This window comes from Drosophila bipectinata, chromosome XL (genome assembly GCF_030179905.1).
Source record: "Drosophila bipectinata strain 14024-0381.07 chromosome XL, DbipHiC1v2, whole genome shotgun sequence".
In the NCBI taxonomy this organism is placed as follows: domain Eukaryota; kingdom Metazoa; phylum Arthropoda; class Insecta; order Diptera; family Drosophilidae; genus Drosophila; species Drosophila bipectinata.
This window is the reverse complement of record NC_091734.1, coordinates 6,180,084-6,194,008: the sequence shown is the minus strand read 5'-3', so window position 1 is coordinate 6,194,008 and position 13,925 is coordinate 6,180,084. Positions and strand designations below refer to the sequence as shown.

Genomic DNA, 13,925 nt, shown 5'->3' with positions numbered 1-13,925 from the left:
GCAGCCACCGTCGCCGCCGCTAACATTCATAATAAACTAAAAAAAATGAAATTTAGTTTTTACAAATGCATGGCATTTTTTATTTATTAATTTGCCTTTGTTCTCCAAAAAAAGATAAACAATATTCTGGCAAATCTTGGAACTCTTCTACTCTCTCTCTCTCTGACCATTCTTCTGGAATTATTTCTCATTCAAGTCCTATGCACAAAATACATCTATTATTTTATATGTATTTTATTTTTTAAAGCAAAAATTCCAGCTATGCATGGCTACACTCACTGAACAAAGGAATTTCCGGAAACAAAAATGCCTCTCATTATTTCTATAAGAAAGTTGCAAGCTTCCTTATTAAACATGTTCTTCCGCCTTAAAAGAAGGTCTACAACTGATCGATTTTTCTCTGTCTTCAGCATCTTCTTCTCATTTATTAAGTAAGCGTACAAAAATCTGTTTCTTTTTCGGGGAAAATGGAGAGGGGGGGTAGGGAGGAGGAAAAAAGGTCAAAGAACTCTGACCTATGCTCGCTTATGAACTAAGTGGGTATACTATATTATTATTTCCGGATGAGAAGGCTCCTGGTGTCTGAGCGGGATTAGTGACCGTACTTCTGGAAGTCCCATTCACGATTGTCCAGCGGACAGACCTGACGCGTCTTCAGCCAACGGGAGATGCAGTGGAAGTGGAAGGCATGGTTGCAGACGCCCCAGGCCACCGTGCACTCCTCGCTGGTGGCCGATGCCTGGTTCGCCTGGCATTCAATGCACAAGTCCATGATATGGTTGCGGCAAATGGCGCAATTGTCCACCACGATGTCTGCAAGGAGATAACCAAACGGTCATGATTCATGTCCAGTTTTTGGATAAATGGTAACTACTTACCCCAAGCCCATAGAGCCACGGCATTCCACTGTGTTTTCAAGGAAAATGAAACGAGAAAGTTGCAATATTAACAAAGGCCTGGCCATGACCGCCAGAAATGCTGACTCCTCGCCGAGTCTACTCACCTTCTTCACTTCGAAGCGCTTCTTCTCGCCCTTGCTGCTGCTGGATGGGACCTCGAACTCTTCCTCATCGACCTCCATAGTGTCTGCTTCGTTGTTCTTCGATCCGGCCAACGTTAACTATACTTTCAGCTAAATTTTTAGCTTATTTGCGAAAAATGTCAACCAATTTTCGGGAAAGTGCCAGTGTGTGTGTACCAATGTGACCGTTCGTTCTCGGCTAAATAATGCTTCGATTACAGCTGGTCTCTTTAAAAGCTTTTCGGTATTTTAACTTAAAAAAACATTTTTTCTTAATTTTAAAAAGTTAATTTTATTTTTTCTTAAAAAAAAGTTAGAGGTTTATAATTTTAAAGTTGTACATATATTTTTCCCATTTAAATGTCATATTTAGTTAAATCTTCAAAAATCTATTTTTTAAATAAATAAAAACGTATTTCTTCCTCAATCTTATGCATTTTTTTACTCAATAAATTATATTATTTAAATTCAGCACTCGACTCTGGACTTTTTCTTCTTCCCGGCAATCTCCTGCTAGGATGCACCTCCTCCAGTCTTGTGTCCTGACCGCTCCTTCTCCTTTTCCCTCTTCACAACCGGCAGACGCGTCCAGATATATCCCCCCGATCGCTGGGCGGTGTATTCATCGACGTCCGGTAGCGGGAACGGAGTACTCCGGTCATAGTAGTAGTTACTGGGAGCATGCATCACAAACTCCAGATAGCACAGTTTTCGTGAGAGCTCCTCATCAGGTCCTGGAAGACAGTTAAAGATTAAAGCAATTATGGGCATCATGGTTGGGAAGAGGACATACCAATTAGATAGGTGGCGGGATCGAATCCCTCCTGGGGATCTGGACTGTCCTGGGTGGGAATTAGCCAAGTGAGAAAGGCCGACTTTTCGCAGTACGCATCTACCAGAAGACCCCGAATCTGGGCGTAGTACAGATTCTGCTCCCCGTCCACGATGCTGACAATGTCACCGATCTGCATATAGCTGCCCTTGTAGAAGACGCTCTTAACGAACTTGGTACAGGCCTGGACCTTGGGCGTCTTTTGTGCAGGTCTCTTGAAGAGAGTGCGACGATTTCGGGCTCCAGACCCCGCTCCCGGTCCACCTGTGCCCGACTTTCCATGCTTATTCGAGTTACTAGGATGATTCCCCGCTCCAGAGAGATGGTGGGCAGAAGATCCGGAAGACCCATTCGGCCCATTGTTGTGCCCGTTGGCCTGACCAGCATTTCCGGAGGCATTACCTCTGGTTCCAGTTTGTTTGGCTTTGAAGCGAGTACTCTTTCGCAAGCGTTTCATAATCGTGGGAGTGCGGGTGCTTTGATTGGCGGTGCCATTTAAGCTGCTCCTGGTTATTTTTCCCGTACGCTGAACGGGAATGGGCGGTGCTTCGGGAGAGCTCGGTGTCAGATCCTCCTGCTTGACCTTACTGCTGCTCTCGGTACTGGGTTTCTCCTCTTCTTCGACATTAACGGGCGGCGTAGTAGCCGGCGGCTTAAGCTGCTCTTCCTCAACTTCTGGTTTCTTGTCCTCTGTCTCCTCTTCCTTCTCCTCTTTTACCTCGGGCTCCTCCTTTTCCTCGGGTTCCTCCTTCAGTTCCTTTTTGGACTTTGGCTTTGGCTTGACCTGCTCCAATTCGGCTAGGGAGGGCATCTGCTCGTTGGTGGTCAGATCGTTGTCAATGTCCATTAATACCACTTCCGTGGAAGCGTCCTCCTCCTTGCACTGACAAACGGAAGCTGCGGCAACGGCCGCTTCCTCAGTAGTCGTTTGGTCTCCATCTTCGGCCGATTCCTTTGTCGGATTCGGCTGATCCGGGGCACTGGATTTACCGCACTTGCTGCACTGGCTGTCTGTGGGCTCTGGATCTGCGGGCATGGCTAACCAGATGGCCTATTGGCAAGTGTTTAATACAGTTTTCGCGGATATCAACAAATTTCCGTGCGACAATAGAGGAACAGGAATGGGCAGTGTGACCAGGCCATCACAGAGAATTCCCATCATATACCGTGTGTTGGTATATTAATTATTTTAACTTTTAAAATTATTCTGTTACTTTTAGAGACTCCTTTAGTTAAAAGATAATAGAATAAAAGTTATATATATTTACAGATTTCCTAGGTGACAATACCATACCTTCTGGTATATTATGATTTCCACATCAGGTCGCCCTGGGAAATTTTCGAGCTCAGGACTCGGTCACACATTTGTCACAGTCTTTATAGTTTTTAGCTCCAATCAAGAGTTACGTTTAGTTTTTGTGTGACGAATATCGCACACGATTTTGTTTTTTTTGAAAAAATAGTAGTAAAAAGATATTTATTAATAGTGGATTTCGGACAAACATCAACGGGCAGGACGATGGACTTCGGCACGTTGCTAAACTACGCTAAGAGCAATAACGATGCAGCAACCACCAAAGACGAGGTACGGATATTGTAGATTTCTCATTTGTGGGTCAGATTCGTCGAGATTTGTGGGGCGACTGGGTGATCTACCTGCTGGCGTTGTTGATTCACTCTCCGCGAGAGCATATGGTAGCCAGTCCCCTTGTCACCCTCAGTTATCTCCCATCGGCGAATCAAAAACAAAACTTCAGTCGAAGATTAAAGTTAATTAAGGATGATTTTGCTTCTAGAATGGGTTTCCAGATATATACCGAGTCACCCACTTTCAATTAGATGTAGAATACCATTTAAATTATAAAAACAAACAACTCATTAAGGTTTAATATCCCTCCTCTTCAGGGCAAGTTCTACAAAACCAAGTATGCACCCCCCAAGAAGGAGACCAAGGAAAGCAAACAGCTGTCCACAAATATCGCAAAGTTCCTGAAGAAGCGCGAATTCGAGGAGGCGGAGCGCAAGCGTGAGCAGCGCCAGAAGCTAAACGAGCTGATGGCCATGCGGGATGAAAAGTCCAAGAATAAAATACGCAAAATGCTCAAGGTTACTAAGTCAGCGAACAAATCGGTGCTGGATAATACCAATGAGGGCGATGCATCCAATGGTCATGAAGCCGGCGAGGGGCAGGGCGATGATTACGGCTATGTCTCCAACGAGGCTAACGCCTTCTATGAGAAGTACATACAGAAGGTTCGCGACGTCCAGGAGGACAAGGGCTTTGCGCCCAGTCGCCCGCAGTCATTGCGTGACCTGTCCGGGACAAAGGAGAGAGTTAAAGCTGCCATTACCAAGGAACGTGAAGAAGCCAAGTCCCATACACGCCAGCGCAGCAGTACCGCCAGTGGGAGCAGTACCTCGGCCTCGACTTCCTCGCGGTCTTCCAGAGATCCTCACGTAGCACGATCCTACAGCACCAAAAGAACCGCGTATGATCCGGAAGCTGAAAAAAGGGAGGAAGAGCGCAAAAAGAAGCAAGAGGAGGAACAGCGCCGTGCCAAGATTAAGCGTCCACAGCAGCCACCGCCAATGGACTTCCAGGCGCTGCTACGTCTGGCTGAAAAGAAGCAGCACGAGCCGGTGATGATTGCCCAGCCGGAGAAAAAGAAAGAACCGGAGCGCCTGCTCTCCGCCAGGGAGAAGCGTGAGATGGAGGAGCGTCAGCGCCAAAAGGTGCAGCGAGCAATGCGTGATAAGTTGAAGGAGTTGGATGCGAAGGCAACGGAGGCCGCCGCCAAACCTCTTCCCAGTCGCATGGAGCCCAACGGACGCATACCTAAGCTGAACCAAGCCAAGCCATCAGCCCAAACGAGTGATACCACAGGGAAGTCCTCATCGAGTGATAATTTTAAACGTCCCCCGGCGCCAGTTTCGGGGCAATCCACCTCCAGCTCTTCCGTTGCCAATTCAAACACTAATCGTATTCCCGCCACAAGTACAAAACCAGCCAGTAAGACTAGCAACACCACTCCGATAAAGTCATCTTCGATTACCTCCAAGCCGGTAGCCGGATCCACAGTAGCGGGGAAACCTGCCACCAGTTCATCAAGCTCCAAGGAAGCGTCTGTATCTCGTAATCCCTATGCCACGGTCAACAAGAATGGGGCTGTGCGTGAGTTTCCACCACGCGATCGTCCGTCAGGAGGCACTGCGCCTCCGGCCAAGACTCGCCAGATTCCGCCGGCGGATGTCCGGAAATCGGGTGGCAGGCCATTCCCGCCAGCGGATGTCAAGAATATGAAGCGATCTCTGGGCCCCAGGAACGACCAGCCCAGCAACAAGAGTAAGTTAGTCTTCGGAGGAATTCGAATCAAATCTAAATCCTTTCATTTTCCAGAACGCTACCTCGACGACGATGATTCCGAGTACGACTCCGAGCTGGACGACTTTATTGATGATGGAGACTGTGAAGAGGACATATCCTCGCATATTCGCGACATATTCGGCTACGATAAGCGCCGCTACCGCGACATAGACGACGACGATCGCGGTATGGAGTCCAGCTATGCTCAGATGCAGCGTGAGGAGTTTATTAGTAAGAAATTGGGTAAGTACTTGGCTCTACAGATGGTCTACAATCCTGGCTAACACCTCTCTTTAACGAAATCTAATAGGAATGCAAGAGGATCTGGAGGATATGCGCATGGAGGCGATGCACAAGAAACGAAAAATGGCCAAGAAGCGGACGAAGCGCATTGATGACGACGACGAAGATTAGTCTTTCGTTCGTACCGTCATGATCGCATGTAAATCTCAAAAAAATCCGAAATCCCATTACCTAAATTACGATCCGAGCTCTTCCCGTTATCTTATCAGTCGGATGACGGGGCGATGCCAAGGTCGATCAATGCTGAATACAGGAGCTGTGCCTGTTGACTTTAAAATTTGTGGATATTTTATATAGTTTTTCTGTGACCTTATTATCCTAGTTCATAAGTCTGCCCCACACCCAACACCATCCCCACCCCGTCGTGGGTTATTTATACAAAACATATATATGATATATATATGTGAGAAAATATAGTGTCAGGCAAGCGGTGCGTGAGTGTGCCTTTACAGCGCATCTGTAAACATACCATCTAGTTTTCTATATCTATAAACCCGAAATCAGAAAGAATTCCATTGGCGTTGTCACGACCACTCACTCCACTCCGATAGGAATTGCAAATGCTTTTCACCCGATTTACAATGTACTTGGTGGATGGGTGAAAGACCCCTCCACCAGTCCAGGCCTGGGGCTTTGAACTTTCGACGGCCTTGGGGAGGGTGTTTACCTGTTCCCCCTTATGTGCTTTTATTTGGTTCCGGTTTGGTTCTATTTTTTTTGTAAAAAAATTAAGACTAATTAAAGACTAAGTATTATAATAGATAACAACTGAGGTGACCCCCTCAAGGCACCTTAACCACCACGGTGCTACCGAATCTCCGCCAATCGCAGTAGGGATGAGGCTCTCCCTCCTCCACGGCTATCGCCGTCTGGGAGCAAAAGATAATCTTCTCATAGATGTAGTTGATCTTGTGTCCGATACTTTCAAGATAGGCCACTGTGGGCTTCGGCACCCGCTCCTCCACATACAGAGCCATTGGAGCCAGTTGGTGATGGAATCTTCCGCTGCTAATCGCCTGTTCGATGGGTTCCTTGAGCACGAAATAGCGCAGCAAGGTCTGGGCCATCGAGCTGGGTATCTTGGAGCCTCCCGACCCGCCTATAATCAGCTTAACATCGCCCTGGGCATCCAGGATGATGCTGGGGCACGTCGAGGACATGGGCCGCTTGCCCGGCTTGATGAAGTTGGTAGGACTGGGTGGCATCCCGAAGTAGTTACTCCGTCCCGGGGAACTGAAGTCGTCCATCTGGTTGTTCAATATTATTCCTGTCTTCCGGGATCGGACAATTCCTCCGAAAAGGTAATTAATGGTGCTGGTCACCGATACGGCGTCTCCGTTCGGAGCCAAAACGGAGATGTGGGCAGTGCCGTGGTCCTCCACGCCGGCGTACTTGGCGCCGTAGTGCGACATATTCTCAGAGGTGCTATCTTCTTGGATCAGTTTCCTGACACCAGCCGCAAATTTGGGATCCAGTAGGTTCTCGTACACTTCCTGGACGTCCGGCTCGTAGTGGATGTCCCCCAGATTGGTGCGATACCCGTAGGCATGCTTGAAGGTCTCGATCAGTCGCTGCCAGTACCTGTCCGTGTTGGTGGTGAACAGAGGCTCCATCACGTTGAGCATGAAGGTCAGGACTGCCCCACTGGTGGGCAGGGGCGATGTGAACAGTTCGTAGCCTCCATTGAAGCGCGAGTGGAGTGGCTTTTCCCATCGAGCTCTGAAGGATTTCAATAGTTAGAGCTCTTTCTTTTAAAACAAAAGGGGATGTACTCACTCGTAGTTTTGGAGATCCTCTTCAGTCACAATGCCTCCCATGGCCTGAATATCCTCCACCAGCTCCCGGCCTATCCGGCCGCCTCGGTAGATGGATTCCGGGCCCTCGTTGGCCACTATTTCCAGAGTCTCCGCCAGCTTGGGACGGTATATGATCTCGCCCTCCCGGTAGATATCGTTCGTTTTGGGATTGATGAATATCTCCGCCATGGAGGGCTCGTTGCGGATGCGTTTCTCCTCGAAGACGAGGGCAGCTGCCAAATTCTGGCAGACCTTGACGCCGTTCCGACAGAGATCGATGGCCGGCAGGAAGAGGCGCTTCCAGGGAAGGCGACCGTACTTTTCGTGCATCTCCCAATACCCGTAGACCTCACTGGGCACTGCGCACGCCATAGCCCCGGTGATGTCCCGATCCAGGAACATGTCCTGGGTGGCTGCCGCCGGAGCTGTTTCCCTGGCAACCAAGCTCTCAACTAATCCTGTCTCTTTGGAGTAAATGGTGGCCACAAAGCCTCCTCCGATGCCCAGGCCGTGGGGCAGCACGACACCCTCGCAGAGCATTGTGGCAATGGTGGCGTCCACAGCTGATCCTCCAAGCTCCAGGATGGCGCCCGCTATCTCGGCACAACCTGCTCCATTAGAGGCCACGGCGCCCATGCGACGCTGTTCCTGCGCCTTGTCCCGGAGCCTGAAGACCAGACCGAGCGAAATGCCCACCACGGGAACGGCCAACATGATCCAGCCCACGGAAAATTTACTACAGCACCTGGAGAGGATCGCGGGAGCAGAGATTAGATGACACTTTTCTTTTAATTGGAAACTAACTCTGACGAGCAAGTAAAAGCTAAAAATAGCATCCGAATTTTAAATTTATTTTCACATAAATCTTCACATCATGTACATATATTATAAAATATTGGATCGTTATGTGATTTTTCAAGAATTTATTGTGAAACAGTTTAATCCCAAGATAGTCCCGATTTCTTGAGGATTTATTTCTTTTTTCTCTTACTTACGACATGTTTTAATTCGAGTTTGAGTTTAACTCAAAACTATAATTCAAACTTTTTTTGAACGCGCGCCTTGTTATTTTTGAGGTTTTTAATGCCACCGGCTGAGATCAGGAACATCCAACCCTTTCCAGATTCTTAACTAAAAGTTAAGATGCTCTAACAGGTTGGAACACATTGGGTGGTTCTTCAAGTCCTTCCCGAGAGCGACTACCCAAAGACCTAATACCAAAACCCGGAAGATCACGACAGAGCTTTGCAGCAGCCGGAGAGATGGATGTGGTGAAAAGCGAAAGTGCAGACGGGCACTGGCCCAGAGAAAGACACTCACCAATTCTCCGGCCAAGCTCAAGGCCATGCGAAAGGAGAGCATAACCCAAAGAGTGAAAAATAATTGGATTCAGGGGCAGATTGTTGGCAAGTATTGTTGTTCCTTACTTTATAGCATCTGTGCTAAAAATAGTGAAGCGTGCGAATAATATTAAATAATATTTGTGGCTACTTATGTGTCATTCAAACTTTCTCATGGAAAAGTTTCGGAAATTTCGTTAATCAGTTTTTTAAATTTGTGTTTTTGAAAAGCTTGCCACAGTCTGGCAACGCTAAGCGCGCCAAACGAAAGTTGTTTAAAAATTTTGAATGTTAACTGTTTGGTTTAAGAGAAAAAAAGTATTGTATTGACTATTAGCCAGTCCAATAACTATTTAAAATAACGAAAAATACCTTGAACAGCCACACCTGCCCAATAACCTCTCCATGCCCATTTTTTCGTGATCGGATCCCTTGAAAATGGGGTTTTCCCCTATAGGGTCCACAGGGATGGCTATATCTTCCCCAGTTCTCATCCGATTCTCAAGCGGAGTACCTTAAACGATTTGTGGATCGATTTCCCACCATTCTGCATCAAAATCCTGACACAAAATATTTTTTCGATTTTTTGTCCATTTTTCGTGATGGGATCCCTTGAAAATGGGGTTTTCCCCTATGGGCCCACGGTTATGGCTATATCTTCGCCAATTCTCAACCGATTCCCAAGCGGAGTACCTTAAACGATTTGTGGATCGATTTTTCACCATTCTGCATCAAAATCCTGGGACAAAATATTTTTTCGATTTTTTGTCCATTTTTCGTGATGGGATCCCTTGAAAATGGGGTTTTCCCCTATAGGGTCCACGGTGATGGCTATAACTTCCCCAATTCTCATCCGATTCCCAAGCGGAGTACCTTAAACGATCTGTGGATCGATTTCCCACCATTCTGCATCAAAATCCTGGGACAAAATATTTTTTCGATTTTTTGTCCATTTTTCGTGATGGGATCCCTTGAAAATGGGGTTTTCCCCTATGGGCCCACGGTTATGGCTATATCTTCGCCAATTCTCAACCGATTCCCAATCGGAGTACCTTAAACGATTTGTGGATCGATTTTTCACCATTCTGCATCAAAATCCTGGGACAAAATATTTTTTCGATTTTTTGTCCATTTTTCGTGATGGGATCCCTTGAAAATGGGGTTTTCCCCTATGGGCCCACGGTTATGGCTATATCTTCGCCAATTCTCAACCGATTCCCAAGCGGAGTACCTTAAACGATTTGTGGATCGATTTTTCACCATTCTGCATCAAAATCCTGGGACAAAATATTTTTTCGATTTTTTGTCCATTTTTCGTGATGGGATCCCTTGAAAATGGGGTTTTCCCCTATAGGGTCCACGGTGATGGCTATAACTTCCCCAATTCTCATCCGATTCCCAAGCGGAGTACCTTAAACGATCTGTGGATCGATTTCCCACCATTCTGCATCAAAATCCTGGGACAAAATATTTTTTAGATTTTTTGTTCATTTTTCGTGATGGGATCCCTTGATAATGGGGTTTTCCCCCATAGGGTCCACTGTGATGGCTATATCTCACCCAATTCTCATCCGATTCTCAAGCGGAGTACTTTAAACGATTTGTGGTTCGATTTCCCCCCATTCTCCATCAAAATCCTGAGACAAAATATTTTTCAGATTTTTTGTCCATTTTTCGTGATGGGATCCCATGAAAATGGGGTTTTCCCCTATAGGGTCCACGGTGATGGCTATAACTTCCCCAATTCTCATCCGATTCTCAAGCGGAGTACCTTAAACGATTTGTGGATCGATTTCCCACCATTCTGCATCAAAATCCTGGGACGAAATATTTTTTAGATTTTTTGTCCATTTTTCGTGATGGGGTCCCTTGAAAATGGGGTTTTCCCCTATAGGGTCCACGGTGATGGCTATAACTTCCCCAATTCTCATCCGATTCTCAAGCGGAGTACCTTACACGATTTGTGGATCGATTTCCCACCATTCTGCATCAAAATCCTGCGACAAAATATTTTTTAGATTTTTTGTCCATTTTTCGTGAAAGGATCTCTTGAAAATGGGGTTTTCCCCTATAGGGTCCACAGGGATGGCTATATATCCCCAATTCTTATCCGATTCTCAAGCGGAGTACCTTAAACGATTTGTGGATCAATTTCCCACCATTCTGCATCAAAACCCCAAGACAAAAGATTTTTTAGATTTTTTGTCAATTTTTCGTGATGGGATCCCTTCAAAATGGGGTTTTCCCCTATGGGGTCCACGGTGATGGCTATATCTTCCTCAATTCTTATCCGATTCTCAAGCGGAGTACCTTAAACGATTTGTGGATCGATTTCCCATCATTCTGCATCAAAATCCTGACACAAAATATTTTTTCGATTTTTTGTCCATTTTCCGTGATCGCTTAAAAATGCGGTTTTCTCCTATAGCCAGTTTCGCGCCAAACGAAAGTTTTGTTTAAAAATTTAAAGGTCAGATTTGTATTTAAAGAAACAGCCTTGTATTAACTATAAGCCAGTATATTAGCTATTTTAAATACCTCATTTAACAACTTTTTTTTTAGCCAAAGAAGAAGAGGCAGACCCCCATGGAATTCCCAAATCATCATTAAAGTTAACAAGAATTTAATAGTTATTGTTTTAAAAATAGCAAAAGGTAGTAAAAAAAAATAATTATTTTTCTAACTTATGCAGGAGATCCCTCTTGAACAAATGACAATGGCGCCCCATTGCCCGCCAATCTCAGTCCAGCTTGTCCGGCTCCACGACCACGGCACTGCCCAGCCTCCGGATGTCGCAGACGGGATGCGGCTCTATTCCCCTCATGGCTATCGCCGTCTGGGCGGAGTACGCCTTGTCATTGTCCAGATACCGGATCTCGTGTCCAATTTTCCGCAGATAGGCAACCGTATGCTTCGGAACATCCCGCTCCACGTCCACAACCATCGGAGCCAGTTGGTGGTGGAGGCGTCCCGTATTCACCGCCTTCTCTATGGGCTCGTTCAGGACGAAGTAGCGGAGAATGGTCTGGGCCACCGAGGTGGTTATCTTGGAACCGCCTGCCGCGCCCACAATTAGCTTCACATTCCCGTGGGTGTCCAGGATGATGCTGGGGCACGTGGAGGACATGGGTCGCTTTCCCGGCTTGATGAAATTTGCGGGACTAGCCGGGATACCGTATACATTGACCTTTCCCGGCGTGCTGAAGTCATCCATCTCGTCGTTCAGTATGATGCCCGTTTGACGGGATCGAACCTTGGCCCCCAGATGGCTGTTAATGGTGCTGGTCACCGAAATGGCATCACCATTCGGCGCCAAAACGGAGATGTGGGCGGTTCCATGATCCTCCACGTTGTGGAAGTTGGCGCCGTAGTACGACATGTTCTCGAAGGTGCGGTCATCCAGGATCAGTTTCCTGATATCACCCGCAAATTTTGGATCCAGTAGGTTCTCGTACACCTCCTGGACGTCCGGCTCGTAGTGGATGTCCCCCAGATTGGTGCGATGTCCGTAGGCGTGCTTGAAGGTCTCTATCAGTCGCTGCCAGTACTTGTCCGTGTTGGTGGTGAACAGAGGCTCCATTACGTTCAGCATGAAGGTCAGGACTGCACCACTGGTGGGCAGGGGCGAGGTGAAGAGTTCATAGTCTCCATTGAAGCGGGAATGGAGCGGTAGTTCCCAGCGGACACTATAGGATTGCCAATTTAGTGGTTTCTTTAAAAAAACGAAAGAAACTAAGTACTCACTCATAGTTCTGGAGATCCTCTTCAGTCACAATGCCTCCCATGGCCTGAATATCCTCTACCAGCTTTCGACCCACCCGGCCGCCTCTGTAGATGACCTCGGCTCCTTCGTTGGCCACCATTTCCAGTGTCTCCGCCAGCATAGGACGGTACATGACCTCACCAATCTTGTAGACATTATCCGTCTTGGGGTTGATGAAGATCTCCGCCATGGAGGGCTCGTCGCGGATACGCTCTTCCTCACGTTCAAGGACACCGGCCAGGTACTTGGACACCATAATGCCGTTCCGGCAGAGTTCTATGGTCGGCTGGAAGAGCCGTTTCCAGGGAAGGCGACCGTACTTTTCGTGCAGCTTCCAATATCCATAGATCTCGCTGGGAACGGCACACGACAGAGCTCCGGTGATGTCCCGATCCACGAACATGTCCCGCGTGGCTGCCGCAGGAGCTGTCTCCCTGGCAATGAGGGTCTCGACGAAGCCCGTCTCCTTGGAGTAAATGGTGGCCACAAAGCCACCTCCCACGCCCAGGCTGTGTGGCAGCATCACACCCTCGCAGAGCATCGTGGCAATGGCTGCGTCCGCTGCCGATCCGCCAATGTCCAGCATGGTGCCACCAATCTCAGCACAGCCAACTCCATTGGAGGCCACGGCACCCATGCGACGCGGCTCCTCATTCTTGTCACGGAGTCCGAAGACCAATCCCAGGGTCACTCCCACAGTTGCCACCACCAGAATGATCCAGCAAACGGCATACTTCTTGCAGCATCTGGAGGAGATCGAGAGTGGAAGATTAGAGGTTAGAGGGGGGCACTCAATGGGCGGGATACTTGCCATCTCCAAGTATTGCTCCCGTACCCGATTAATATATCACCGAAGGCATCGAATAATTCCCCATAGAACATGGTCAGTCGTTTGATATGCGGAATTTATTTTTTTTTCTTTGATTATTTTTTTTTAAGTAATTCTCGAAAGCTGTCACTTGTTTTTTGTTAAATAATAATTTTTTAAATGGGTGTTTTTCGAAAATTTCAATGGCAATATCCTTGAGTTGACCCCGATAGTATAATCCTCTTAAAATACTTACAACATTTTGTGTGATGAGTATCCTTAAAACTAAATTTAAATTAATAAATAAACTAGGATGAGTTTTGTTTAAAAAAAAAAGGGGCGGCACTGGAGCCAATGGCAAGTTCAAATAGCCATCGGACCCCATCAATCGCCTTTTATATCCAATCACTTATCTTTCCCCCCGAAAAGAACCCCGATAAGACAAGAACCTTGGCCGTCGTTTTATTCAAATCCAAATCCATTGCCCTGGATGATTCGCTACGTCATGTTTCGAAACAAATATATATATATGTATATGTATGAGTGTATATAGTTTCCTGAGATGACTAAGTGCCGGCAGAGACCAAAAGAATCGAATTCGGTTAGCCTTAATTATATATGCGAGTGGGTATTATCTGGCAGGTGGCGATAAGCTAACGATTTTGAAGCCGATCTGACATCTTAGGTGGAATTCCATT

The 13,925-nt window shown here is 46.9% G+C and overlaps 5 protein-coding genes across 6 annotated transcripts; 1 reads left to right on the top strand and 4 right to left on the bottom strand.

The window, feature by feature from the left end:
* Positions 1 to 393: 393 nt before the first annotated feature.
* Roc1a (Regulator of cullins 1a) lies at positions 394 to 1,200 on the bottom strand. The gene is made up of 3 exons (XM_017240650.3): positions 1,004 to 1,200; positions 879 to 906; positions 394 to 813 (listed from the first exon to the last, which is right to left on the bottom strand). The coding sequence occupies exons 1-3, from the start codon at positions 1,079 to 1,081 to the stop codon at positions 593 to 595; spliced, it is 327 nt and encodes a 108-aa protein (XP_017096139.1). The 5' UTR covers positions 1,082 to 1,200; the 3' UTR covers positions 394 to 592.
* Positions 1,201 to 1,341: 141 nt separating this feature from the next.
* Positions 1,342 to 3,008, bottom strand: LOC108124846 (pinin). The gene is made up of 2 exons (XM_017240718.3): positions 1,815 to 3,008; positions 1,342 to 1,755 (listed from the first exon to the last, which is right to left on the bottom strand). Exons 1-2 carry the CDS (start codon positions 2,887 to 2,889, stop codon positions 1,535 to 1,537), a joined length of 1,296 nt encoding a protein of 431 aa, XP_017096207.2. The 5' UTR covers positions 2,890 to 3,008; the 3' UTR covers positions 1,342 to 1,534.
* Positions 3,009 to 3,219: 211 nt separating this feature from the next.
* LOC108124844 (protein SPT2 homolog) lies at positions 3,220 to 5,984 on the top strand. The gene is made up of 4 exons (XM_017240716.3): positions 3,220 to 3,438; positions 3,759 to 5,196; positions 5,251 to 5,460; positions 5,528 to 5,984. Exons 1-4 carry the CDS (start codon positions 3,373 to 3,375, stop codon positions 5,629 to 5,631), a joined length of 1,818 nt encoding a protein of 605 aa, XP_017096205.2. The 5' UTR covers positions 3,220 to 3,372; the 3' UTR covers positions 5,632 to 5,984.
* Positions 5,985 to 6,283: 299 nt separating this feature from the next.
* Positions 6,284 to 8,122, bottom strand: LOC108124845 (scoloptoxin SSD14-like). The gene is made up of 2 exons (XM_043209866.2): positions 7,297 to 8,122; positions 6,284 to 7,239 (listed from the first exon to the last, which is right to left on the bottom strand). The coding sequence occupies exons 1-2, from the start codon at positions 8,028 to 8,030 to the stop codon at positions 6,303 to 6,305; spliced, it is 1,671 nt and encodes a 556-aa protein (XP_043065801.1). The 5' UTR covers positions 8,031 to 8,122; the 3' UTR covers positions 6,284 to 6,302.
* A 3,173-nt stretch (positions 8,123 to 11,295) lies between these two features.
* On the bottom strand, positions 11,296 to 13,420 carry LOC108124804 (scoloptoxin SSD14). 2 transcript variants are annotated; one of them, XM_017240652.3, is made up of 3 exons: positions 13,255 to 13,420; positions 12,401 to 13,165; positions 11,296 to 12,342 (listed from the first exon to the last, which is right to left on the bottom strand). In XM_017240652.3, the coding sequence occupies exons 1-3, from the start codon at positions 13,299 to 13,301 to the stop codon at positions 11,397 to 11,399; spliced, it is 1,758 nt and encodes a 585-aa protein (XP_017096141.2). In that variant the 5' UTR covers positions 13,302 to 13,420; the 3' UTR covers positions 11,296 to 11,396. The 2 variants fall into 2 exon arrangements, with proteins under 2 accessions (XP_017096141.2, XP_070135775.1); XM_070279674.1 differs by having other exon boundaries at positions 13,231 to 13,402.
* Positions 13,421 to 13,925: the final 505 nt, after the last annotated feature.